This window comes from Rattus rattus, chromosome 1 (genome assembly GCF_011064425.1).
Source record: "Rattus rattus isolate New Zealand chromosome 1, Rrattus_CSIRO_v1, whole genome shotgun sequence".
In the NCBI taxonomy this organism is placed as follows: domain Eukaryota; kingdom Metazoa; phylum Chordata; class Mammalia; order Rodentia; family Muridae; genus Rattus; species Rattus rattus.
The window spans coordinates 36,693,158-36,719,944 of NC_046154.1; the positions used below are offsets into that span (position 1 = coordinate 36,693,158).

At 56.1% G+C, this 26,787-nt stretch overlaps 1 protein-coding gene across 3 annotated transcripts; it reads left to right on the plus strand.

Moving 5' to 3' along the window:
* The first annotated feature begins 5,761 nt into the window (after window positions 1-5,761).
* Window positions 5,762-25,848, plus strand: Foxo6 (forkhead box O6). Of its 3 annotated transcripts, none has more exons than XM_032899089.1 (3): window positions 5,762-6,618; window positions 23,093-23,161; window positions 23,723-25,848. In XM_032899089.1, the coding sequence occupies exons 1-3, from the start codon at window positions 6,205-6,207 to the stop codon at window positions 24,986-24,988; spliced, it is 1,749 nt and encodes a 582-aa protein (XP_032754980.1). In that variant the 5' UTR covers window positions 5,762-6,204; the 3' UTR covers window positions 24,989-25,848. The 3 variants fall into 3 exon arrangements, with proteins under 3 accessions (XP_032754980.1, XP_032754986.1, XP_032754992.1); XM_032899101.1 differs by lacking the exon at window positions 5,762-6,618 and adding an exon at window positions 10,665-11,072; XM_032899095.1 differs by lacking the exon at window positions 23,093-23,161.
* Window positions 25,849-26,787: the final 939 nt, after the last annotated feature.

Consider the following 26,787-nt stretch of genomic DNA (forward strand, 5'->3'; position numbering starts at 1 on the left):
CGGGCGCGTGCGCGTGCACACACACACACACACACACACACACACACACACACACACACACACACACGGAAGGACAATGAAGCCGTGGAACACATCAGTCCATATTTATCTTCCCTACACTGTGTTTCCCTTGCCACCACTGTGGAAGGCTGGCGAGACCACACCTCAGATGCTCAGTCAGGCAACTTAGTGAGGAAGGCAGAACTGTAATGTAGACCTTCCTGCCTGAGCGTCCCACACACTTTCTGTGACCCCTCTGCTTCCGGGTTCACTTGCACCCCTTAGCATGTAAGTCCCTCCTGGAGCCTTACCATGTGAGGCTCATTTGGGAATAAAACAGGAACTAATATAATTAGTTAAGAAGCGGACACAGTAGAAGAGCAGGAACCCCACAACCTTTACGGGAAGATGGGGCATAGCGACGTACAAGAGAAGATGGCCCTGAGAAGACAGACCTGGAGGAACCATGTTAGTGAACAGGGGAGAAGAGACCAGAGTGCTGTGTCCTCGTGATAAGGGCACAGAGCACTGCCGTCGCCACCAGAGCCTTCAGAAGCTGCACAGCCCTGCTGCCACCATAAGCTTGGGACTTGGGGCTTCCATTTCTCTAAGATAATAGACCTGCTTTGTTATCAAAGTGGCCCTAGCAAATGAGTGTGCCTCCTCACATGGTACAGGAGGAGGAGTGGCTCCCAGGACTGGGCTTTAGGGTAAACACAGAGCGAAGGAGAAAGGTAAGGGGTAGTAGGCACGTTTGTTTGACGTTTATTCTGTGGCGAGCTCTGGGCTTGGTTTTTATTTTACTTTATTTTTGGGGTTGTGGTTCATGTAATCCAGGCTGGCCTCACATCCTTTGTGTAGTTGGAATGGCCTTGAACTTCTGATCCTCCTGTTTCTGCCCCCTTGTGCTGAGATTACAGGTGTGCATTGCTGCGTGTTGTCTATGCAGCGCCACAGACGAAGCCTAGGGCTTTGCGCCCCCTAGTCAAGCAGTTCACCAACTGCGCTGCATCCTTACATTCTGGCTGGGCATCTTCGTCACACCCCTGTTAAGGACAGCCATTCTTATTGCACAGTAAGAAAACAGAGGCTCAGGGAAAGGAACGTACTTCCCCTTCTTCCGGCTCATTTCCCATACAAGAGGCATGCCCTATGCACCACAGGAAGCTAACCCAAGGCTTAGGAGGTGGCTAAGTGACTAAAAGTGTGAGAATCTGAGTTCGAACCCCCAGAACCCATGTAGAACCCGTGTGTCTGTAACTCCAATGTTCCTAGGCAAGATGAGAAGAGGAGATAGGAGAATCCTTGGGAGCTTACAAGCCAACAAGCCTGGCATGCTCATCAGTGAGCAACCAAAAGAAAACTATGCCTAAGATGGAAGGCAAGCACCGACACCAGAAATGATCTTCAAATCTCCATACACATGATGCAAGCATAGCCTTCATGTGCCCTGCCCCCCCACACACACACAGAGAGAGAGAGAGAGAGAGAGAGAGAGAGAGAGAGAGAGAGCAGTCCCTGACTACAGTTTGAGTCTCAGAGAGGCAGGAGTCTCACTTCCGTTCTCTGAGCCTCTTTTCCCTCATTCTGAAAGTAGAAATAAATGTACCTGCCTCTCGGGCACTGGTAAGAACGGTGTGAGCTCATGCTTTCATCTGTCCTGCACTTCTTCCTCAGTGTCAGCCTCTCCTCGAGGCCCTAAGGACAGAGCTGAAGAATAGGATGGGCCAAGTTCTTGCCCACAAGGAGTTAGATTCTCAGTCAAGAGTTCCGCAGAGACTGGCACTCAGTGAGTGCTGAGTGGAATGGAGGGCACGAAAAGGCAGGGTGGAAGGGAATGCGTGTTCCGGTAAGAAGGCCTCCCTCTGGCATTGATTCTCTATCCAGTTGGTGGGCGGACAGTTCTCTGGACAAAAGAGAACATCAGGTTCTTTGGGCCCCATCCCTGTGTTCTCAGGAACTCTCCGTGGCTACTTGAGCTGCTTTCCTGACACAGGGAACCCTGTACCCTGAGAATAGTTTGTGGAAGCAATTGAAGTGGCTTTAGATCTTCTAAAGGAGCCCTCCATGCTACTGGGTCCCTTCAGCCTTGCCTCTTGAGCTTAGCCCCACCCACTTCCGGGCACTGTCCCAGCCTGGGCCAGGCTGGAGCCTACTCTGGAGGCTCTCCCAGCTGTCCTGATGTCCCCTCTGCCTTCTATAGACACTCCCCCTTCCGACCTGGAGGCCTACTCTGGACACAGTCCCTCCCCCTGCTTCCAGAGGTGTCCCCAGACATCACCCCTGTGCTATTCTTTTCCCCTGCCACTGTGGCATCAAATGTCAAACAGGCTCTGCTGGGCATCAGAAACATGGTGTCTTTCTTTTCATTTGCCTGTTTGGTTTGTTTTGATAACTGTGGCTTAAAGGAGGGTTCTCTTGAGAATCCTAGGAGGGCCGGATGGGTTTTGCCATGGTCTAGGTCTGTCCAAGTAAAACCTATGCGTCTTCAAGTGCATGGAGGGGAGGTGGACTCTGCTTTCCGCAGGGTGAGAAAGATGAAGATCAGGACTCCCTGGCTGGTGGGTGCAGGTTGCAGCAGTGAACCCCATGTACTGACTGCCTTCCAGGTGGGCTCTGAAGGAGGAGTCCTGGAGCACAGAGCTGCTACACACATCAGAACTGAGAGAAGCCACCCTCTTGTCCTCACTTGCCCCTGAGTGAGCCAGGGAAGCTGGCACCGAGCAGCGGGACACAAGCTCTGGAGGGCCTTGACAGCTCAGCAGTGGTGGCAGGGGCTATTCTGAGAGCTGGGAGGGGCTGAGACAGGAGAGAGGAAGCCGTTCATGAGGGCCAGGATCGGGGGTGATGAGTGAGGTGGATGCATTGAGACACAGTGTGGCGTATGCTTGGTCTGGGGAGAGGTGGACCAGCTGAGTTATGGAGGAGACGGCTGACACTGTTGGATCATGCAAGCGTTAAAGAGTTGTATGGGCAAGCGCGCAGTGCAAGTGATCAAGTGTGTGTGCACCAAAGTGCGTGTGTATGTTCTTGCTGAGGAAGGTGTAAAAGCAAGTGTGCCTGTGCGGGGGAGGAGGAGGAGACAGAGAAAGGTAAGCAAATAGGAGCTTGTCAGGGAGCTGAATGGATGTGGGAGTGGGTCTCAGGGAAAGGACATTGAGGGAGAGCTTGCGTGGGGGAGGGGAGGGTGGAGCCAATGGTTAAGAGAACCATGGGAAGATAAGGATTATGTAACTAGTCTTTGAATATAGGGCATTGGGTAAGTGTGCACATGAGTGAGCCAGTGAATGTGAGTGGAGGTGTGTGGTCATCATTTGAGCAGTGGAGACTACGTGAGCTGGGGAAAATACGCATGGGCGATAGGAATCATTTCTGGACTGACGCTGAGCCTGGTACTATTGTCCAGGGTCTTATTTCATACTTCAAGGGTCCTGTGAATGCAGCGCCATGGTGATACCTGCCAACAGGGTAGAACACAGGGGCTACAGCTAAATAAATGACTTGCCATACTCCTTTGAATCACAGTCAGACTGCTTCCTGATGAGCGTGCAAGCCGGGGTCAGCCTGTGAGTGAACAAGAAAGTCAGTGTGTCCTAGTGAGTGTGTTAGGGAGCTGATCGTGCCAGACATAGGCCCCAGAGGAGAGGCCAGGCAGCAGCTGTGGCCACTAGACAGGCAGGGGCAGAGCAGATCCTGAGTCAGCCTCTGGGTATTTCTGCCAACCTGGCTTCCCAGCCCTGCAGTGACAGCCTGTGCCAAAGCCCCCAGCTAAGTTTCTTCCAGCCGTGGAATGGTCCCCAGCAAGCTCTCATGTCACACTAAGAGCCAGGGCTGACCTCAAGGATGGCAAGAAGCTAGCCTCCAGGGAACTCAAGAAGCAGAGCCAGTGTTGACTCCCTAGGCAAGAAGGGCATCTGTGAGCTGCGGGAGGGGGCCAGAAGTGATTTCAGCCCCGGATGGCTCTAAACAGAACCACCTGGAGCATGTGCATATGTAAGGGGGTAGCACATAGATCCCATACCCACCCCTTGCCTTTGGAACGTAACTCAGGCTGATGTCAATCATCTGCAAGATGGGCCTGCTCCAACCCCCACCCCCTGGGAGGGCTCCAGCCTGTCAATCAAAGTCCTACCTACCTTCACTTACTTTCATCCTCTCCCTGGGCTTCAATCTGAGGAAAGGAAGTTTTTAGAGAGGAGGCTGTTTCCCTTGGTGAGAACACAGCTCTTCTACTGCCCAGAGAACTCCCACCTCTCTAGTCCCTTCAGGAACCAGGTACTGGCCAGGAGGGGGTTAAGACTTGGAATTCTAGTGCCGGGCATGCTAATTTTGGTAGGTTGCTTCCCCCACTCTGGGCCTCAGTTTCCTGATCGGCAAAACAGGATACTGTGCCAAAGGGATGTGAAGGTTTGCTGGCAGGGCAGCAAGCATCTGGGCAAGCAGGGAATAGTCAGGCATGTGAGGGAGTTTGAGGTAAAAGAAGTGCCAAGATTAGATTGATGTTTAAGCTGAGTTTTGGTGGAGGCCTTTCGGGTGGGAAGGACTGAAGGCGTACGGCATAACCTGAGCAAAGGCCGGCAGATGGAGTGGTGACTGGAGACTTAGCCTCCCTTACCCTTTGGGATGAGGTAATGGACTGCGTAACCTCTCAGGGGCTGCTCCCTGTGAGGTCACGTGATGATGGGATTACCATCTGAGTCCTCTACTTGTCTATACAGCAGGGACTTCATTTGTCTCTATTTGCTGCTCTTGCTGTAGAGCCCTGAGAGGAGACAGGAACAATGAAGATGTTCGATAGATACCCATTAAATGAGTGAGCTCCTCTCTCCAACCATTCTTAACTTTGGGGGTAAGCACTTGTTCCAACAGCCCCATTGAGAACCTCCCAGAGACTTGAAGACAGTGGTTCCCTAAAGTGGGGTCCCTAGTGCCTGTTTGCTTGCTACAAATGTGAAGTCTCCGCCCCGCCAGACACTCGAGGATGAGGGTCGGGGTTCAGGAATCAGTTTCAATACTCTGCAGGATAAAACCTGCCACACGTTGAACTTGGAGAACCAATGCTCTAAAATTGTGCTTGCAAGCACCATAAAAGCCCAGGAAGCCCCATTTGCACAGAGAGCAGGTAGGGCTGTGGCAACGCCTGGCCTACAACCCAGGAAATTATCAAACCATTCCCTAGACAGGTCCATGGCACAAAGAAGAGAGGAGAGTTAGATCAACCCTTGGTCTGGCTGTTGGAAGGAATACTTGGAAACGTCAAGGGTCTAGAAGAGGAGGGTGGGGCATTTCTGGGGATAGTAGAAGCAGGGAGGGACCAGTGCTCTGAGCCCCGCCCCATTTCTGTTGCCCTGGGAAACCCCGGGTTGTAACAATAACCTGCTGACGCGCTCCTGGGAGGAATCCTTTGAAGACTGTGGGCGGGACAGCCCCGCTGTGCACCAATGGGAGCACTCGGGATCCGCCCCCACGTTGCCCTCCCCAAGCCTGGCAGGGGGCGGGGCCGCGCCAGACGTTTCTCGCCTGCTCCCTAGGGGGCGCTGTGGCGTGCGGGGCTTCGGCGGGGTCGCCCTTAGCGGGAGCTCCACGCCCCCCACAGTCTACAGGCGGGGCACCCAGTAAGCAAGGATTCCGCGGCCCCGGGCGAGCACGCCCCGCCTCCTTTTGCTCCGGGCCCGCCCCGTCCCCGTCCCCCGCCCATCCCGAGGTGCAGCCGGCGCTGAGCGCGGCAGGCGCGGGAGCTGGCGCTGGAGCCGGAGCGGCGGCGGCGGCGGCGGCGGCATTCACCGGGCGGCGGCGGCGCGGGCTCTGGCACGGGCTTGGGCTCCGGCATGGTGCAAGCGAGCCTCGTCCCGGGAGAGCGGGGCCCGCGCGCGGGACCGGCGCCCGCGGAGCGGCGGCAGCGGCAGTGGCGGTGGTGGCTGCGGGCACAGACAGGCGGCAGGTGCTAGAAGCTGGGCTGGGCGAGGTGTGTGCCCGCTGGGCTCCCGGGCCGCCGCCCCCTCACTGCCTGAGTCTTTGCCTCCCTCCGTGCTCGCCAGTTCGTCCAGCCCGCTGCCTCCGCGCCCCGGCCCATGGCGCCCCGTGGTTGAGTCGGCGCCGCCAGGGACCCCTCCCGCGGGCCTCCCCGGGGCGCGCAGATCTCAGAGCCGCGCGCCCACCCTCCGCGGAGCCTCCCTCCCTGCCTCGCCCGAGCCGGGCGGGACCATGGCTGCGAAGCTGCGAGCGCATCAGGTGGACGTGGACCCGGACTTCGCGCCGCAGAGCCGGCCGCGCTCGTGTACCTGGCCTCTGCCGCAGCCGGACTTGGCCGGCGACGAGGACGGGGCGCTGGGCGCAGGAGTGGCCGAGGGCTCCGAGGACTGCGGGCCGGAACGCAGGGCGACGGCCCCAGCGATGGCCCCAGCGCCGCCGCTGGGCGCGGAGGTCGGACCGTTGCGGAAAGCGAAGAGCTCCCGACGGAACGCGTGGGGGAACCTTTCCTACGCCGACCTCATCACCAAAGCCATCGAGAGCGCCCCGGACAAGAGACTCACGCTCTCGCAGATCTACGACTGGATGGTCCGCTACGTGCCCTACTTCAAGGATAAAGGCGACAGCAACAGCTCGGCCGGCTGGAAGGTGGGGCATCTGGGTTCCGGGCAGGGCACAGGGAGGGGGGCTCTGGAACACCCCTAGGGGTCATGGAGTGCGCGCCCAGGGCGTAGGGCAGGTCGGTTGACAGGCAGAGGCGTGCTGGCAGCAGCTGTATTCATTCATGTCCCCCAGGAAGGACGCGCGGGATTGGAGGTCTGGTAGGGTGACAGGGGATACCTTTTCGAGGCATCCCAGAGGAATATCCCTGGGCTGTCATTGGGTTTAGTAGCATAACTCATTTCCAAGCCACGGACAGTGGAGAGCCCCCTTTGTTTTGTGTGACTTGTTTTACCCTCTCCACCAAGGTACCTGCTTTAAAGAGCTGGAGTCATGACCCAAGGCTCCTGTCTGCTTTCCCTCTCAAATCTCCCCTGCCCTTCCTGAAGCCGGCCCCATGGTGAAGAGTGCTAACAGATCATGGGCCCGCAATTCTTTCTGTGGGGTCGAGAGAGTTCATCCTGGAGCACCTACTAGTCGGGATGAAAAGCATGGCAGGTCATCCGAGATGAGTTCTTCACGGGGCAGGTGTTGTCAGTCCCTTCCCTGGTATAGCATGGGATGGGGGAGGTGCTTAAAGCTCCCTGCTGGTACTTGTGGGAAGGGTGTTGAGGTCTGGGGGTCTATTTCTACCCGCTCTAGGCAACTTATCTCTCAGCTCCCTGGCTTTCTGGGCCCAGATGCACTTAAGGAGTGGGACACCCCTAGAGAGTCCTCAGTGGCAGGCAGTGAAAGGGGAGAGCCATCTTGGGAGAAGACTTGGATGGGGGCTTCACTGGATTGTAGCTTCTAGAATCAGCTCCTTCTCTGGCCATCTTGTTGGGAAATGGGGCTAGACTTTGCATTTGAGGGTGAGGAGGTCTGAAGGGACCTCTTGAGGGAGAGGTAGTCACTATGAGGGCAACATGCCTGTGCCCAGAGATGAGGCTGTTCAGGGTGTTGATTGGCAGCAAAGTCTAAGGAGAAGGGCAGGGGCCATGGCCATGGCCAGATGTAGATGCACCTGGGTGCACTGTCCTGATCTGGGAGCCCACAGCTCCTGGGATGTCTGGACGATGGCATCTTCCTTGACCATTATGGGGCAGGAACACAGGACTCAGAAGTAGACTTGAGTCTCATCCCCTCCATTTTCCAGTCCCCCGCAGCTCAGTTCCCACCAGAACACAACTTTCTCTCAAGTGTGCCCTGCCCTTGGGCCTGCTCTGCGTCTGGTTTGCTGAGTCCACCTTCCACTCTTTCCTGCAGATGTAGCCACTATCCTCAGGGGCACAGTCCCAATGCCTCCTCCAAGAAGCCTTCCCTAGCACTTGTTGGCTAGCTCAGCCCCCCGCCCCCTTTTCCTAACTGTAAGGCCTGCATCGTGGGTCAATCATGTGTGCCCTGCTTCCTGTTCCCTCCCTCCTTCACCTTTGAAAGACAGTGTCAGTGCAGGACTGTCCTGTCCCCATGACACCTTACAGAGAGTCTGGCCCAAGAAGCCATCAGTGTATGTGTACTGAGAGTAAAGAGATGGGGTGGATAGTAAAGAGGATGTGGATTGAGTACCAGGACCAGAGCAGGTCAGGAGGGCTTCCTGTAAGAGGAGGAGCTCCGGCAGGTTTGGATGGATGAAGGAGGCTGGGGAAAGATGGAAAGCAGGGATTTGAAGCTGGAAGCCTGGAGACAGCTGCGGTTCACTGAGCAAGCATGTTGGGGCCGAGCTCTGGGCCAGACTCTTTAAAGCTCTCAGTAGTCCCTGAGCTGGATTTTACTATAACCATTTGTAGGGGAGGTCCCTGAGGCCCAGAGCCCAAGAGTCAGTTAACTGCCTAAGGTCCCACTGCAGCCCAGGTGTGTCGCCCACCTCACCAGGTCCCACCATGCCTCTGGAACGTGCCTTGCTGGCCCTAGTGAGGGTGAGCTGCTGCTGACTTTGAACAGGGGGCGGACAGAACCTTAGGGGATGATGGCAGTGTGCTTGGAGATTTTTGAGCCCCATGAGTTCATTTCTCAAACTGTGAGACTGAGGCCTTGAGAGGTAATAGGACTCTCTCCTGAGAGTGTCAGAAAGCAGTGAGCCCTGGACAAGGGCCCAAGTCTCCTGTCTGCCCATTGACTGCAGTTCCCACTGCACCACACTGGCCCTGCCTGCACTGTGTGAGCAGCCCCAAGCTTGGACTCTTGCTCTTGGTTCTGGCTAAAACCACTCAGACACTGGAGGGGCTCTAATGCAGCCTGTCTCTTCAGTGGAGGTCCCCCTTTACCCTCCTGCTCCCCCAGGGTGCCTCCATTCGCCCTCATTCCTGGAACTTCCCGCCCCTGGACCCCTTCTGTCACTCCCAGTCAATTCCTTCAGAGGCCTGGAGGAGGAGCAATCTCCAGCTCCCTGTCTCAGCTTGACCAAGGCTTGGAACACCTCAGGTGCCAGGACTCGGCATCTGGTATTCCTTCATCCATTTCATCCTCCACAAAAGTGCTGCTCTTGAAAGGCTGCATGGTACTATACCTTTATTCCGTGGGGAATGCCGGGGGCGCGCTATGACTCCTTAAGGGAACCTAAGTTCTTGGCCCCACCTTCAGGAAGCATTGCTCCGAGCACCTTCCACACTAAGACCCAGTGTTTGGAGACAGAAAAAGCTAGCAGGTGGGGCAAGGGGCTGGGAAAGTGGGTTCCATATTCTAGGGAGTCCGATGTTCTCTCACGGAGGGGGTGGCCTTGATCTGGGGTGTCTTCTTGGTTAGGGAAAATTAGGGAGATAGTTTTGTGATGGGGTGAAGGAACTGCTTGTTCAAAGGCAGAGAGGGGGAACTGTGCCTGCTGGATTTGGGGGTGCTTGCAGTTACAGACTAGAACCTAGGACTCTTGGGCTGGCAGGAAGTAGTCCTGGAAAGGCGGAGTGGTCACCTTCAGAAAGGAAGGGAAGAGAAAGTCTGATGTACTGGGCCTTAGCCCTAAAGTTCCATCTGTGATGTGAAGAGGGTGTCCCAGTGCTGCAGGCCCAAGTCACCCAAACCAGAGGCCTGGAGAGTTAGGACTACCTGTGGTTGCACCATAAAGGCTAGTCCCATTCCCCTGGGGACAGAGTATCAAGCCTGGGGTCAGGGCTTGGCCAGGAGTGTAGTGGCCCAAGAGTTGTGGGTCCAGAGTAGAACCTCCCATTCCCTCTTAGCTCCTCCATAAATCCCCAGGTTCCTTTGGCTTTGGCCTCTTACGGGAAGCCTTCCTGGCTGCACTGCCCTGCAGTTCCTTCCACTGAACGCCTCTGGAGTTGTTCAACTCCTTTTGTGTTTCCTGGCTGCCAGTCCTTGGGGAGCTCCCAGGCCAGGCCTGGGCGCCTCCCATTTCTGTCCCTAGGCCCAGAGGGGTGGAGCCCAGTGGATGGGGACTTCCCCTCTCCCTCAAGGGCTGGTGCAGCTTAGCTGAGGGGTGGGATCAGAAGGCGGGTGCTAGCCCCATCTGGCCCAGGTCTGGCCCTGTAAGTTCCAGGTGGGGAGGGGGCTTGAAAGAGGGGCTGATCCCAAGGCCAGCAGCAGGGTCCTGCTCTTGACTCAGAGCAGCGGTTGGGAGAGTAGCGCCCCCTCCCCCAAGCGCGCTCCACCAGGATGCCTTCCCCCTCCTTTGTCCTCGGGGATCCCCAGCCCCAAGAGCTTGTGGGGGTGCGGGAAGAGGCGGTGTGAGCCCCGATTGGGGGGGTGTCCTCACCCCCCTCACTGCACGAGCGAGGGGCTGGCAGCTGCCCGCCTCCTGGGCACGAGCCCGTGCCAGCCGCTCCTGGCACAGTTGCTGGCACGCCCGGCAGACTCCCACGGCCACCTGCTCACACCCACCCACGAGCGCTGGCGCGCTGCGGGCCCTTCCGGCTTCCCGGGCCTCCCAGCGCCCCTCCCCCGACGGCGTGCCCAGAGCCCCCTCCCCAATTCTCGGCTCCCCTAGGCCGGCCCTATGCGACCCAGACCCCCACCCTGCACAAGTTGGGGAGCTCTTGAGGCGGGGCTGCTGGGGGCCTCTGGGTTGCTGCGCCGCGGGGGAAAGGGGGGCCAAGAGGCAGCAGACAGACCGACAGACAGGGTGAGGGCCCCGCCTGCCACCTGGCGCCGCTCCAGCGGGACGATGGCGGGCAGCGCCGTGCCAGGCGGTAATTGCAGACAGACTAATTTAAAGAGATGAGACGGTTATTTTTAACTCGCGTTAAGGTAATGAACGGCGCGGGGGGTTTGTGGGTTCGAAAGTTCAGCGCCCTCCAGCCCCCACTTAATGCGGGTTGGGGGCTTGCTGCAGACCTTGAGGGCTCCACCTTTGGACTTACTCAGGTGTAGTATCGAGGGAAACTGAGGAACTGAGACGCAAGGAGGCCCTGCCAGAGGACAGGGCTAGTGAATGCACCAAGCACATGTCACAGCAGATTCTCACCATGGCCCTCTTTCCAGATGTGGAAGTGACTTGCCTTGAGGTCACATACCTAGTAAGTACCTGCCCTGAGTGGTAGAACCCAGTTCTACCCCTTGAATGCCAGCATTTTCTGCGGCTTTGGGTAGGACTCAGGGTTTGGGTTTGGAAAGGGTTGGGGCTCCTTCTTGCAACCCAGCTTCTCCAGTTTTTGAGTGGCAGCTGGTGATGGCCAAGAGTTTGCCTTGGCCTTGCTAGGGCTGAGGGGTCAGGAACTGTGAGTGGCAGTGAGCCTCTTAGGTGGAGCTTCCTTGACCTCTCAGCAGACTCACCAGCCCCTCCCTACACCTGCAGTGTGCCTGCTCCCACTTGGGGCTGAGTGACTGGGATGTAGGCCTGACACCTCCCCATTAGAGCCCCATCCACCTCCAGGTCAGACTTTGGGTCACCGAAGAAGTTGGAAGGTCTGATGCTGGATGCCAGCCTCCCATAGTCCGCTCTGACACATTTCTCTCAGGGACTGCCATTCACTGGGCAGACACATCCTGGGAAGATGTGTCTTCTTCCCTGCAGGGCCCTGAAGCATCACCCACTGTGTCCAGCTGTAACCCTTTGTGGTCCTCTGGAGTCAGGGCTAGGCAAAGGTGGACAGGGCCCCGTGGGAAACATGACTCAGTATGTGTGTGAGATAGACTGCATCCTTCTCTCTGCTCCTCGGCGTCCCCCAGTGAGTCCAGAGGATGTTAACACAGTCCCTGGGTCCTTCCATACTGTGACTTACAAACCTTTTGGTACCAGGGGCTGAGAGGTTCGCGGTACTGAAAGGGCTTCTCACTGGTGGACACCTGCGACTGTGGGTGTGGATAGTCCTGAACCTGAGCCTCTTAAAGTTGCCTGCCCCTGCCCATGGCAGTACCCACGTGGCAACCATTCGACTAGCACAAGGGAGTGCTTGTGGCAGCCCCAGCTGTCCCCAGAGCAGTCAGATGGGGGGGGGCCTCAGGGTGTTGGGTGGGTATCAGCTTGGGCTCTAGGGCCTGAAGAGGGTGCTTGGGGGGGACAGCTGGATCTGGAGCACCCCCCTTTTCCTGGCACCCCGGTTACTATGGAAACCCACTCCTGTTTAGGAGGGTTTGGCTGTTTGCTGCCTCTCCCCACCCCCCAACCCATATGTGGAGGTGGGAGGGGGCCAGGTGGTGTGTGGGGGTGGGGTCTCCCACACCCTACCCCCAGGGCCTTCCTCTTCACTAAGAGAAACCTTCCTGGTCTCTAAGGGGGCTGCCTGTCATGGGAAGGGGAATGAGAAGAGAAAGTGGGTGCTGGGCAGTCAGTCCTATCATTTGCACACATTCTCCCACTCCACCCTTCTTGAAATCCTTGCCAGATACTCATTTGTAGTCCCATTTTGCAGTCGAGGAAATTAAGGCATAGCTGGGAGAAGGCAGAGCCTAGATGGGGGTGCAGGCCTGTGCGTGTCTACCCCATTTCTCCCGGCTGTCTCCCACTGTCAGTGTGGGGTTGCTCCCACGTAGCCTTCCTGCTACAAGATCTTCAAGATCTGTTTTAGGATTCTAAGGCCCCTCAGTTCCCCCTGGAAGCCAACCAGGCCAAAACTGCTCTGGATCCCCGGGCCGGGCCCTCTGCTGGACTTGTCCAGATCTCACCTCCCACCTGTGTTTCCTGCCACCCCTATGCTTAGGCACCCTCATGCTGCCACCTTCACGAGAGACACTACCTCAGCCCACACCCCTGCCAGTCACCACATGGCGACCAAGGCAGCTCTCCTTGGTCGATCCCTTGGGATACCCTTCAGAAAATAAAATAGCTAGGGTGCTTGAGCATTTTGATTGAAGCCACCACCATCCAAGTGGTTCTGGAAGGCAACACATCTTCTTGAGGATCTTTGCTTAAAATCCTTAGCTGTCCACAGGCCTGGCTTGTCATCAGAGAGTCCCTGAAGCTTTGCACCAGCACACTTTCCAAATCTTTGGGCACGAGCTCTGAAATCCATATTTTAATAGGTATGTCTGGTGACCAGTCATTCAGAAGCCACTTCTTAGATGGCGGCCTCCTGGCCTCCCAGCCTCCTTCCACCTGCCCTGTGGACTCACTGTGGACCAGCTTCTTCTTTAACCTGCTTCCTAGCTGAGCCCCTGCTCCTCTTCCTCCCTACTGCCCAAGGGACTTGGACCTCATGCCATCGGTTTCAGGGGCCTGAGCCCCTGCTCAGCACCTATGTCTATCCCGTGAATCAGAATTACCCTGTATAAGAGGGCAGCCACAACCGGAACTGGCTCATGCTGCCCCCCTGCCAGCCTCGGATGCCAGAGGGAGGTGTTGGAGAGTGATACTCAGAAAGCTCTCTGGGCCTGGAATGTACTGAAAGTGACAGCCACAGACACTGTCCTAGCTAGTTTCCTACCGATAGGAGAGAGAATATATGTACAGTCCAGCACTGTTTGCCCTTCCTTGGGATGCAGATACCTAGTGTGATTCTCGAGGCCCAGCCCCCAACCTTCTCAACCTTTCCTGCCCCCTTCAGTCCTCTGACCCTTGCTTCAGCCACCTTGAACTACGTGTAGCTCAGGATGCCTCCTGCCAGGTGCCAACCCACAATACATTCTCTCAATGGATTCTTACAGTGGATCCATGATACCATTGTTGTGGCCGCTACCCCACTGGCAGACGAGGAAACTAAGCGCTAAAGAAATCAAGAGGCTTCAATGATGTGTGGCAGGCAGCACTAGAATGTCCCAGGGCTGGCTTCAGCCTGGTCTAGCACTCTCTCTGCCCCCACAACTGGCTTTGTGCTCTCCCTTGAAGTCTGGCCCTGAGGCTTCTAGCATGGGCAATGGGCACTAATTTCAGGCTGCCTTTCCTAGCAGACAGTGCCCCAGAAGCAGGGGCAGGGCAGTTTTCTGTCTCCTTGGCTTACAGACCCAGGACTAGGGGAATTATAATCCAAAACCACACACCAATGGGCACCTGCTAAGCAAAGCTGTCAGGACTGGCTCTGACCTTGAGGGGCTGGGAGATTAAGCTTGAGAGATCAAGTCCCAGAGTCCTGTGCTGAACAAACACCATCAGGGCAGGACAGGACAGAAGGTCAGATTATCAGCTGTGGGTGTTTAGAGGCAGGGAAACAAGGAGGTCAAACCCTTGGGGCAACCTGAGGAACCCAGCAGGAGTAAAAGCTGGGAAAGCAAGAGTGACTTGGGATTGCAGGCAAGCTCAGACTCGGGAGCCGGCACTCCGGTGGGAGTGGTAAATGGGATGACACCAGCAGACAAATCACTCAAGAGTGACTTGTGTGGCAAGCACACGGTGGGACGAGATGAGCAGATGAGCCTGCGTTAGGTCCAGATGTCAGTCTGAGTTCCCTGCAGCTAGCCCACCATGTCTTAAGACTCTGGTGAGAATGGCTGGGTTGTGTATGTGGTAAGCATCTTAGGAAGCCAGTGGCATCAGTAGAGCCTAGTTCTGCTTACCTTCCGTGTAGCTCTGAACAGTTTCAGTCTTAGTTTCCTCCTCTACAAAATGGGATGACAGGCCTATGTCTGAGCTTAGAATTTCAGGAAAGATACCTGTAAAGTCCCCAAGAAGTCTTATCAGAGGTCAGTACTGTTATTCATTGCTCTGTGAAAAAAAGCGCAATCTGCCTGTGTATAGATTAGGACTCCCTATGAATGCCCCTGAAAGAGGGGAGTGTGTGTGTGTGTGTGTGTGTGTGTGTGTGTGTGTACAGGTGGGCTATGTGTATGGAGGCCAGGTTTTGATGTGAGGTGACTTTCTCTATTGCCCGCAGCCTTATTTTCTGACACAAGGTCTCAGTGGCTCTGAAGCTGACCTTTTTACCTAGCCTGGCTGGTAAACACCAAAGATCTCCTTGTCTCTGACCCCAGGCACTGGAGTTATGGCTGTATGCTTCCACACTCGGCCTGTACATGGTTGCTGGGGATCTGAGCTCAGTGCAGTGAACATTTCCCCATTGACACACACCCCAACCCCAAGGACCCTCATTTTCACAGAAAGAAAGCCACCTGCCCCAGGAAGTCCTCAAGCCTGGCCTAGCATACTGGGTTCTCTTGGCCCCACTGCCAGGCTGTGTGATCTTGGGCAAGACCATTCCCACTCTGGTTCCTGGTTCTCCTCCTCCAATAATCTGGGAAGCTCTGAGGCCTCCTCCTTCTCCCTCCTGTCCCCTCCCCTGTCCTCAGCTGGCCTTGCCACCACCTCCTCTTGTAACCTGAGCTGGGCCTTAGGGAGGAGGGGCTTGCCCTCTGCCAGAGGCACCTGCCAGCTAAGCAGATGTGAAGATGGAGGCCCCAGCAGGGAGAGTGAGGACTTAAAGCCAGCTAGGCCGGACAGGGGCAGCCACACTTAGCACACCCAGCCCAGCCTCTGGCCTCTGGCCCTGGAGCTCACCCAAGCACTTGTCCATTTTTTTCAGCAGACATTCGTGGTGTTCCAGTATGTTCTAAAGGACCTCTGAGGCTTCAGGAGGAGACAGATGGCAAATGAGGTTGCTGCCCTGGTCTGGGTGGGCTGCCCTGGGTTCTTGGAGTCCCTTGTCAAGGAAATAGAGGGCCAAGGGCAGCCCCCAGGGGCAAGGCCAGTGTCTGTGCGGGTGGCTGTGCCCCTGGGAGAGCAGATGGTTCTCTTGGCACTACGCCTGCTCCTCCTCTTTCTCCCCCAGGAGCCAGCCTGCAGGGCTCGGGCACAGCTGCGAGGCCTTCCCCAGAGCTGGGTCCAGGGCAGGGCTGAGTGAGGTCACTGCAGCTGCTCCCAGGGCCTGGGCAGGGGAGCAGGGAGGCGCTGCCTGCAGATAAGGGAGGTGATCAGACTAGAGGGGTGCAATGCCAAGTCTGAAGGGGTTGCAGTTAGGGGTTCTGGGGTGGGGTAGCTGAGAGCAGGTTGGTCAGCCCCACTTCTGTTCCAGGACAGTCCCAGAGCTTCTGCCAGGCCTAGGTTTCTCTTTAGAGCAAGGGTTCCTAACCTCCTTAATGCTGTGATCCTTTAATACAGTTCCTCATGTTATGGTGACCCTCCAGCCATAAAATTGTGTTGTTGCCGCCTCATAACTTTAGTTTTGCTGTTGTTATGAATTGTAATGTAAATATCTGATATGCAAATCCCAAAGCAGGTCGTAACCTACAGGTTGAAACATTCTTGTTGAGAGGCATCTCAGAGCAGGGGCTCTGGATTGGCACCTGTCAAACCCTCAGAAGGTTGGCTCAAATGCTTGGTGATGTGGTCATAACATACGACAATGAAGTGATAGTATTTAATATATGGTATCTTACCCAGACATGGGGATCCTAGCACCAAGGAAGGCGGGGCAGTGTGCAGCTGGGCTATATACCGAGATCCTATTTCAAGAAAAGAAAAAAAATACTTTTTCCCAATTATGCTGAATTCTCCTGAGGAGCCAGAAAGCTCTGAGGAAGACACAGGAGGCCATGGTAGCAGGAGCCTCTGGGGAGACCAGGCCAAAAGGGAGACTCAAGAGGACCCTGGTAGCTGGTGGCAGGGTCTTAGGGACTGCTCGGTGGAATCTTCACTGGTCCAGGCATGAACAAGTCAGACACTATCGAGGGCGCCCCCTTCCTCCACGCTCTGTCATCCCCACACACTTCAGTGGAGGAGGCAGACTCTGGGATAATAAAACTCCGGTCTGCAGTTAGCACTGTTGTGGGGCAGTCCACTGTCTCTGGGGCTGGTAGGAGGGTTCAGGAGCTCAGATCAGGCCTGATGGAGGAGTAGAACCTGAGGTGCAGAGAGGGAGGGACTTGGGAATAAAGCGTGCGGAAGCACCCGGGTGGACATCATGGTTGGCAGCCCAGGTGCCTGCTGTTTGGGGAACGTGGCTCTTGAGTCTCTCTCTATAGTGACCTGGAGCCCAAGGCTGTGGGGCAGGAGTGAGCTTGGACCTCTATTGCTGGTTTGTCGTTTGCCCGGGCTGATTCTGTGAGCTCTTCTGTGTCAGGGGAAGGGAGAGGAGAGAGGAATACGGTTGTGTATTCTGGCCCCTGACTTCCTATCTTGCTTCAATATTTGATTCATCCTGGATCCTGGCTGCTCACTACTGTCCTGGTGACCCTAAGCCCACTAATGGGCACTTGTGGCTCTTTGCCCCCAATCTGCCCTTCTCCATAGCAGACCTTAGTACTGATGATTTACGTGTGACCTTCAGATCCTGACATCATCTACCAGGAAGCCTGCCCGGACTGAACATCCCAACTCCACCTCAGACAAAAGGGCAACCCCACCCCCAGCTGTGGGTCTGTCTGACTCAGATGTGTGCTCCTGGAAAGGTGGGGACTCTAGGAATAGAGTGAAGGGTAAGGCACGGGGTCAGGTCTACTCCTGGACCTCTGAACCAGGAAGGAAGAGAGCTGGAACTGTGGGATCCTCCCTATGCATGCTGGAGTTGTAACAGGAGGTGGAGACCCAGCTGTCATCATCACCATCGTGCAGATAAAGTTAGTCTCTGAAGAGAGGGCCTGAGCCGAGATTTCTGCCTATGATGGAACCTGTAGAGACTCCTCTGCACCTGATGGTGTTTGGTGGGGTAATAGAAGACCTAGGACTGAACTCCCCATCTTGAAATCCTCCAGGAACCAGGGAAAGCAGGAGACAGTGTTGGGTTAGTGGTAGGCAGTAGGTACAGAGTTTGCATATCCTGGCTCTGAGGAAAGCCAGAAGAGCCTGAGCTTGTCAGCCAAGACAAGGATATCTACTGGGATGGACATGGTGGGGAGCAGTGTGGGAAGAGCATGGGCTATGGAAACCAATAACCAGAGACCTGAATCTTGCTTCCTCACTTCCAGCTTTGGGGCTTCAACCTGGAAGTCATTAAACTCACCAGAGCCTCAGTTTCCCCCTTTGCAAACTAGTGGTCTCTTCTTGTGGGTTGATTGTTAAGACAAAAGAACCTCTCCACCTGGCATGCAGCAGTGACACTTCCCTCCTGGGTCAGTACCAGAAGCACATGCCAATGGCATGCTTGAGCTGGGCTCACTCACAAGAACCGTTGTGCACACTGCTTTCCAGTTCCTCACTCTGTGACTTCACACTGGCAGCCTCACTGGCCTATGACAGGAGGATTCATGCCACAAAGCGGTGACAGCTACAAATCCATCAGCTGGGTTCCCGCCACCCACGGAGTGCTGGTTGCTAATCATTTACCATCACACCACTGAATTGTGCCCCCCAAGAGGGCAGCCTTCCTCATGCTCCCTTCCCAGGATCACAGGACCAAAGCAGAGAGCAAGGAAGTCCACAGAATCCCAGAATCCACTCTGTTGGCCTCTGTCATGCTAGTGGGGACAGAAGGAGAGACGAGACAGACAGTGGTGGAGCTCTGATTAGATCAAGCAACTTAAAAGGCAAAGTCTGCATCCCCTTCTTGGCCTGGAAAAGTTGCATATAGTTGAAGCAATGCAGCCCCCAACCCCCTGCAGGGAGGGACGCCAAATAAGGGGACAGATCTCTCTCCTTTCCACTCATCATTCCCCACCCCTCTGCCAAAATCTGGCAGGTCCCGGCTGGAGAAGTAAGATTGGATGAGGTTGAGCTGTTGGGGAATGAAGCTGTGCTAGAAGGAGAGATGAGGCTGTACCGGAAGATAAACGAGGTGGTACTGTCAGGGAATGAGGTGGTACTAGGAGGCAAGGTGAGGCTGCATTACTAGATAAATGAGGTTGTACTGTCAGGGGGATGGAGTGTACTTGTAGGAGAGATGATGTCCTGCTGGATCGGCTGGGTCGCACCATCGGAGAACACAGCCACACCACAGGAGGAAGGAAGGCGTCCGACTTGGAGGATAAATGAAGGTGTCCTGCTGGATAAATGAGGGGCCCCGTCAGGTGAATGGAGTGCTGTTAGCAAATGAGGTTGTACTTGCTGGATAAATGGGACTGGTGTGCTGGATAAATGGGGTTGTGCTGTCAGATGAATGCATTACTGCTCGTGGGCGAAGGGTGTCCTGGGAATAGATGAGGGTGTCCTGATGGATAGATGAGCTGTCACTACCAGATGGATCAGACCCTATCCGTGGGGCAGGCACCAAGGTCGAGGTCATTCTGACCTGCTGAAGCTCTTGGGTGTCTTCTGGCCTAAGGGAACAGTGAAGTGGGAGGTCTGGGTGTGAGCCAGCCTGGGGCAGTCTGGGAGCAGGTAGAGGCCCGGGAGTCAGCAGCTGCCTGCGAGCACTTCTTCAGCGTGCTGGGAAGCCTGTCCCTTCTCCACTCTGGTGGGCCCGACTTTTCCTGCATCCCTGCTTGCTGTTCATCCTATCCTGAGTTTGCTTCCTAACCTAGTTCAGAAAAGTCCCTTTTGTGTGCCAACCAGGGCTAGTTCACTCAGATCTCCCTACAACCCAGTATCATGTATGCGTGTCTCTTATTCCTTCACTGAGCAAACTTTTTAGTGCCTAGTATATGCCAAACACATGGAGCAAAGAAAAAAAATGGGGTGGGGATAGGTCACCACCCTTACAAAAGTCCTAATGCAAGGCCATCAGACAGTAGGTAAATGATCAACAAGTTATACAGAGGCTGAGTAGCCCTTACCCGAAATGCTTGGCCACAGATGTTACAGATTACAAAACTGCTTTGGATTTTGGGATATTCGCATAGACTTGGAGCATCCCTAACCCACAAATCTGAAAGCTATGACTTAAAAGTTGGCAGATTTTGGAGCATTTTTCAGATATAAGATTTTCAAGTTAGTATTCATCAGGTACTCATTTCAACTTGTATTAGCCCAGAAGGTGATAGCCTTAGAAAATTTCACACCGGGGAGAGGCAGATGAGAGAATTCTGTGAGCATCCAGAGGGAAAGACATCTGACCTGGCAGGTTTGGAGGCGAAGGAGGGATTGTGGAGGGAGCACCTGAGAGGTCACGGAGGGTGTGTGGGCTGTGACTGGGCCTTTGTTCACTGAGGCATGGGGGGAGCATAGGAGGGTTGGAGAGGATGTCAGGTGGTTAAGCTTCCTTGTGTGAAGATGCTGCAGGGAAGCAAAGGTGGAAGCCGTAGCTGTTAAAGGAACTGGAGCTTCAAAGTACCGTGCCCCAGGGTCGTGCCGCTCCTGTGTGTTGGAGCTGAAACTGACGTCTGGACCCAGTGCCAGAGCCCATGCACTTGGCCATGTGCATTCTTGCCAGGCTTCTCTCCCTAGTGGGTAGACCCCAAGAGAGTATTCACCCAGGCCCTGGTGCTGAGGAAGAATGAGGAAGGCGTGAATATGACCTGCTGTCCTTTCTTCTGCCCCTACCTCGTTTCCCTGGGGCCTGAAATCAGGGAGGTCCTATCTTCCCTAGGAGACCGTGCCAAGCCTAGATGTACATGCGGGATGTGGGAGGCCCCAGAAGCTGAGCCCAGCCCTGGGCATCCAGGGAGCTTGGGCATGCCTGGGCCGTGGCTGTGGTGGTGGGTTGCTAAGCGACTCCATGAGGGAGCCCTGGTTACTGCTGCCTGGTAGAGGCGTCTCTCTCTTCTACCTCCCTCACCTCCTTCATGGCCTCTGGCCTCCCAGGAGGCCCTGTGGGCAAGCCAGAGTTGTCATCAGTGCTTGCCACTGGATCTTGGCTGGGAGTTCTGATTGGCACCAGGTGTCTAGGTCCTAGGGAGATGTGCTAAGGTGCAGGGCGTGGGCCTCTCTCAGGGGCACAGCCCTGGTGCACATCCAGTACAGAGCCCAGCTTTGAAGTCAGAGGCCTCAGCTCCAGGCCACCCCTCTGGGCAGCCCCGAGCAAAGCCTGGTACCCATCTGAGCTCAGCTGCCCTATCCATCGGGCTTGCAGAACCCCTCCCTCCACAAGCCTCATTCATGGAGAGTGAAGGTGCTGAGTGGGCAGGGCTTCCCCACACTAGGGCTTGAGTGTATAATGATTCAGATTTGCCTCGGGTTTCATTTATGAAAAACGAATCCTGCTTGGGGATGTGTGCGGGGCAGGTGTTGCAGACTTCTAGATTTGACCATTTCAGAAACTGTCTAGTGTCAAACTGGAAAACACAGAGAGCAATTGGCCCAGGTCATCAGCGTATGTGAAGAGATAGCTCTGAAGAGGAGGACTGGCATCCCCAGGCCAGACTTGGTAGAGTGGGTGGAGGAGTGCCAAGCTGGGGGTCAGGAGGCCTGGGTGCATATCCTGGGACGCCAGGTCCGAGGCCACTTTGGACACATTCTTTCTTTTCCCTGTGCTGTGAGAACCATGGCGTGAAACAAGGGCTTGAACTCCTAGCCTCCTGGCTGAGTCCAGGGTGGGGGCAAGGGGAGAAGGCTGCGAACTTTCATGGACCTCTTTAAGGTCATAAGAATCGGGGTGTGTTTGAAAGCACTTGCAAAGTTCTCAAGAGGAAGCACAGAACTCGTAGGCCGTCTTGACCCCGAAGTGCATACTTAGCCTTCTTCCTGGGTGGCTCCTGGGCATGGTCTGCATAGGAGTACTGGCTTCCTAAGAGTCTTTTCAAACTCTCTGACCTTCCCAGTCCATGGCAGAATGGAATGTCCTCCACAAAGACCAACCTGAAACCATATTTGGGTTTGTGCCAAACAAGCTTCGTGACCTTGGCAACTTGTCTCTGAGCCACGCCCTCTTCGGTGGGAACGAAGCTCCCCAGTCCCTGACTCTATAGGGTTTAGCAGATGCACTGGGCCTGGCTAGGTGCAGTTACTTGGCAGTGCTCTTCCTCAGCCCTCAGCATTCTGAGCCAGACCGGCCCAAGACAGAAAGCAGTGCTGCCATGGACTTCCGTCCCAGCAGGACTGGGAGAGTGGGAGGTGGAGCTTCTGGCAAAGCAGATAGTCCTAGGGGGGAGATGGCTGGGGTCTCCTGAGAACTGAACGCAGGTGCGGGGGAGGGGCAGGGAGCCAGGTGGATGGGCGGGCCCGGGAAGGGAGTATCTACCTGAGGGAACATCATTCCCTTGGGGGCCAGCTTCCCTCCTCACAGGGCCTCAGGAGAAGCCAGGCAGGGCAAGGCTGGCAAACTCCAGCTGTTGCCTCCAAGTCCATAAAGTGCCAGAGACAGCCAGCATGGTGGGGCTGCAAGGATGGAGACTATTGGGGACAGGAGAGAGAACCCTGGCAGATTAGTGGTTAGGGTGTGCCTAGGTGGATTAGCAAGTTAAGACCAAGTCCAGGGGTCTGGACAGAGCTGGAGTGGTGCCCGGCATCACGGCCTAGCCATGGGGCTGTGGGCAAATTACATCATGCTTCTGTCATGTGGTGGACGAAATGGGGTAATGCTGGCCTCCCCAAGTGGTTGATGCCCCGGCAGAGCTTAAGTCTTGGTGTTGAGATGGTGACCAAGCAGGTTTGTTGAGTCTATGGGTAAGGTCTGACTAGACAGAGCGGTTTAGGAGCACCTGGGGTGTTCCGAGACATCGAACCACACCCATTAGCTCATGTAATGATCCAACAGCCTCAGGAGATGGTGATGACCGCAGCGTGTGTCTCAGAGTAGCTCAGAGACTGGTGCACAGCCATGGTCACACAGCCAGGTGACCAAATAGCCAGGCATCCTGCCCAGTCCTCAGCTAGCCAAGGCCCAAGCTGTCTGCACAACAGTGCCTGAACAGGAAGGTCAAGGCTACTGGAAAGGGGGTCCAGGAGATTCTACACCAGGTTTGTATGGAGGTCAGGATGGTGGAGCTGTGAGCTCACCTTGCCTTCCTCTGTCCTCAGAGCAGGGCTGTCCAAAGCAGATAGTGACCCTGAGGTTACTCTTGATTGGCACAATAGAAATTAAGTGGAGGATATAGGCAGGGTGACAGAAGTAAAGGCCAAGCGGTACTGAGAGAGAGCAGGCAGGCCTATGCAACCCTACTTACGCAAGCTTCTTTGGCTGTAGGAAGTTCTTCCTGACTGTAAATGGAGAATGTGTGGAAAATTGTATAAAGGTCTCACAAGGAAGGGGCTTTGGGGACAGAGCTGAGCCAGGTGGGTCAGAGGGACACAGGAGTAGCTCTGAGGTCTCCTTGGTTAATCCTGGGCTCAATCTCCAAAACGTCTTGGGTTTATAGACTTATAACCTTATGGAGTATCCTGGGCATCCCCACCTCAGCCTGTTCTGCTTTCTCTGGCCAGGCCTTCCCACAAAGGGTTAACAGTCCTCTCTACCTGCAGTTGCATTTTAAAGACACGAAATTAAAGCAGGTAATTTATTCTCCCCACACACGAAAGAGCAATTAGTTCTAAACAGGGCTTAATCAGTCACCGCGAGATTGATTTCTGGAGCCCTGGGTTTTCGGGCTCCTGGCTCCATGCCAGGCTGGGGAGGGAGGGGGGCGGACAAATGAGCCGCAGCAGTGGCATGAGCCCTTACATAATCTGCTGGGGGGCCCTCACAGTCTAGCCAGCCCCTCCAGAGGTTTGGCTGAGTTTGGAAGATGGGGTCCTGCTCTCCTGCTGAGGGATGGCACAGGTTCAGAATAGAGCTCAAAGTGGGCCTTATCCCTTAAGCACCAGCCCTGCCCTTTGGCAGTGTCTACTTGGGAGGTGGAGCAGGGCAGGGCAGGGGCACATTTGGAGTAAAGGATGGGCATTCTGGATTTGTCCAATGTGGTACTTAACCTGCACTCTCGTTTTACCTCCCTTTACCCCCATTGATCCTTCTATTTCTTCCCATCCTTTTCTGACCCCCCTCCTTTCTTTCTCCCTGTTACTTTCCCCTGGATCCCCTCTTCCTGCCACCCATGCCCCTATCTCTGGCCACAGAACTCCATCCGGCACAACCTGTCGCTGCACACTCGGTTCATCCGCGTGCAGAACGAGGGGACTGGCAAAAGTTCATGGTGGATGCTGAACCCCGAGGGCGGAAAGACGGGCAAGACCCCGAGGCGCCGGGCCGTGTCCATGGACAACGGAGCCAAGTTCCTGCGCATCAAGGGCAAGGCGAGCAAGAAGAAGCAGCTGCACCTGCCAGAGCGGAGCCCGGACGACAGCCCTCCGGGCGCACCGGCTCCAGGGCCCATGTCAGCCTCCGCCAAGTGGGCCGCCAGCCCGGCCTCGCATGCCAGCGACGACTACGAGGCGTGGGCTGACTTCCGCGGCAGCGGGAGACCCCTGCTCGGGGAGGCTGCCGAGCTGGAGGACGACGAGGCCCTGGAGGCCCTGGCACCCTCCTCGCCACTCATGTACCCAAGCCCCGCGAGCGCACTGTCGCCCGCCCTGGGCGCGCGCTGCCCGGGCGAGCTGCCGCGTCTAGCCGAGCTGGGAGGTCCGCTGGGCCTGCACGGTGGTGGCGTGGCCGGGCTACCGGACGCCCTGCTGGACGGCGCGCAGGACGCGTACGGGCCGCGGGCACGCGCCGGGACCCCCTCCTACTTTGGCGGCTGCAAGGCGAGCGCCTACGGCGGGGGCGGGGGCTTCGGGCCGCCTGCTCTGGGCTCGCTGCGCCGCCTGCCCATGCAGACCATCCAGGAGAACAAGCAGGCCAGCTTCGCGCCGGCCGCCGCGCCCTTCCGCCCCGGGGCGCTGCCCGCGCTGCTGCCGCCGCCTCCGCCCGCGCCGAGGCCCGGTCCGCTGCTGGGCGCGCCCGGGGAGCTGGCGCTGGCGGGCGCGGCCGCCGCTTACCCAGGCAAGGGAGCGGCCCCGTACGCGCCGCCGGCGCCCTCGCGCAGTGCCTTAGCCCACCCCATCAGCCTTATGACGCTGCCCGGCGAGGCGGGCGCCGCCGGCTTGGCCCCGCCGGCCCACGCCGCAGCCTTCGGGGGTCCGCCTGGCGGCCTCCTGCTGGACGCGCTACCTGGGCCCTACGCGGCCGCAGCAGCCGGGCCTCTGGGTGCAGGACCGGACCGCTTCCCGGCCGACCTGGACCTCGACATGTTCAGCGGGAGCCTAGAGTGTGACGTCGAGTCCATCATCCTCAACGACTTCATGGACAGCGACGAAATGGACTTCAACTTCGACTCAGCCCTGCCTCCGCCTCCCCCAGGCCTGGCTGGGGCGCCGCCCCCTAACCAGAGCTGGGTGCCGGGCTGAGGGCCGCCCCGCGCGGCCTGGGTGCCCCGGTCCTGTTCCCATGGGGCCTCTGTCTTCCCATCCCGACCCCCGGGTTCCCACTCCCCCGACCTAGCTCCACTGGAGGATCCAGGAGGCAACCCCAGCCCAGCTGGAGACATCCCTCCGAGCTGAGCGCAGAGGGAGGTGGGAAGGAGCGGCTGGGACACCTTGCCAGTCCTGTCCGAACTCCTAAGACCTCCTGCTGGGGCTGGAGGCCTGGGAGAGATGGCTGAGGTCCGGCTAGGTGGGAGTGGGGAAGAGCAAGGCGGATGGCCCACTGTGGATGCTTACCCTGGAAGCCCCCTACGAAGTGGGGAAAGGGCATTTCTGAATCTTCAGTTCCTATTGCTGGGTCCTTTGTGACGCTTAGGCCACCCAACTCCAATCTGATTCTCAAATGACACTTTCCCTCACTGGCCATAGACCCACCACACGAAGCCAGCAACCCTCTCGTTCACACCTATCTTGGTCATCCATTCCGCTCAGTCCTCTGGTCCTCAGCTACCTACCCTCTGGTTCAGTCTCCCATCTTAACCAGTCCTGACACCTCCTCTCTCCTGTCAGCCAACCCCACACTCCTTCAGTACTGGTCACAGCCTCTCCAGCGGGCCTCAGTTCCAGATCCATCCCCCAATTCGACACCCCTAGTCCTGGCCCTTCTCTCCCATATTTATAAGTGTCCGGTCGGGGCGGGCGGTGGGCGCGGCGTCCCCGGCGCGTATCGTAGGCAGTGTACTGTGGCCGTGCCGTCAGCGTGTGCGTGTGCGTGTGTGCCGTGTCGAGGCCGTGTAGAGTGCATTGTACAGCATATTTTCATGAATAAAATTGTTTTAAATATTTCCCGAGCCTTGGGTTAGGAGGAGGGGGTGGTGGTGATGAAAGGGATTGGTAGGGGTGATGCCAGGGTTCCTGTTTGCTGCAGCCATCAGGACCTTTTATCTGGACACACGACCGGAGATCTACTTAGCTCTACATTGGTTAAGCACCTACTGAGTTCCTGCTGCTGGGAATAGTCTTTGTTGAGTTCTGCACCTGTTTTGTTTGTTTGTTTTTGTTTTTTTTAAACACATGCAAGCAGAAAGTTTCCTGCCTGGGGAAATTCCTTAATCAAGGCTGAGGGGTTGGGAGAAGGGTGCAGGTGTTAACTGAGAATCTGTGACTACCAAGCCTCCTATTAGCACAAGTTTCATTCCCATTAAACAGATGAAAACACAAGGCCAGAGAGGGAAAGTAATTTTGAAAGATACTGGTTAGAAGAAGGAGGGGAGGAGGGGAAGAGGAGGAGGAGGAGGAGGAGGAGGAGGAGGAGGAGGAGGAGGAGGAGGAGGAGGAGGAGGAGGAGGAGGAGGAGGAGGAGGAGGAGGAGAGGACTTTATCTAGTTCCTCTACTTTGCCAGCTGTGTCACCTTGGGCCCTGTGTTAGTTATTTTTTTTTTTTTTTTTTTTTTTTTTTTTTTTTTTCGGAGCTGGGGACCGAACCCAGGGCCTTGCGCTTCCTAGGCAAGCGCTCTAGCCACTGAACTAAATCCCCAACCCCTTAGTTACTTTTTTTCATTGCTGCAACAAAGTACCTGACAAAAGTAACAAAAGGAAGGAAGGAAGGAAAGAAGGACGGGCTCCTTTTGCCTCACACTTTAAAGGTGAAGTCCATGATAGTGGGGAAAGCATGGCAGGCAGGAATATGAGGCAGCTGGTCACATTGTATCTATAGTCAGTAAGTGGGAGGGGGAGGGAAAGAGGGGGAGAGAGAGAGAGAGAGGAGAGATTGGTGTGTGTGT

Excerpts from the sequence above, each read along its gene's own strand:
- Foxo6 (XM_032899089.1), top strand. The coding sequence starts at position 6,205 with ATGGCTGCGAAGCTGCGAGCGCATCAGGTGGACGTGGACCCGGACTTC. Across the intron at positions 6,619-23,092 it reads ACAGCTCGGCCGGCTGGAAG|GCCTTCCCACAAAGGGTTAA; the intron begins GTGGGGCATCTG and ends TTCTCTGGCCAG. Across the intron at positions 23,162-23,722 it reads AAGACACGAAATTAAAGCAG|AACTCCATCCGGCACAACCT; the intron begins GTAATTTATTCT and ends CTCTGGCCACAG.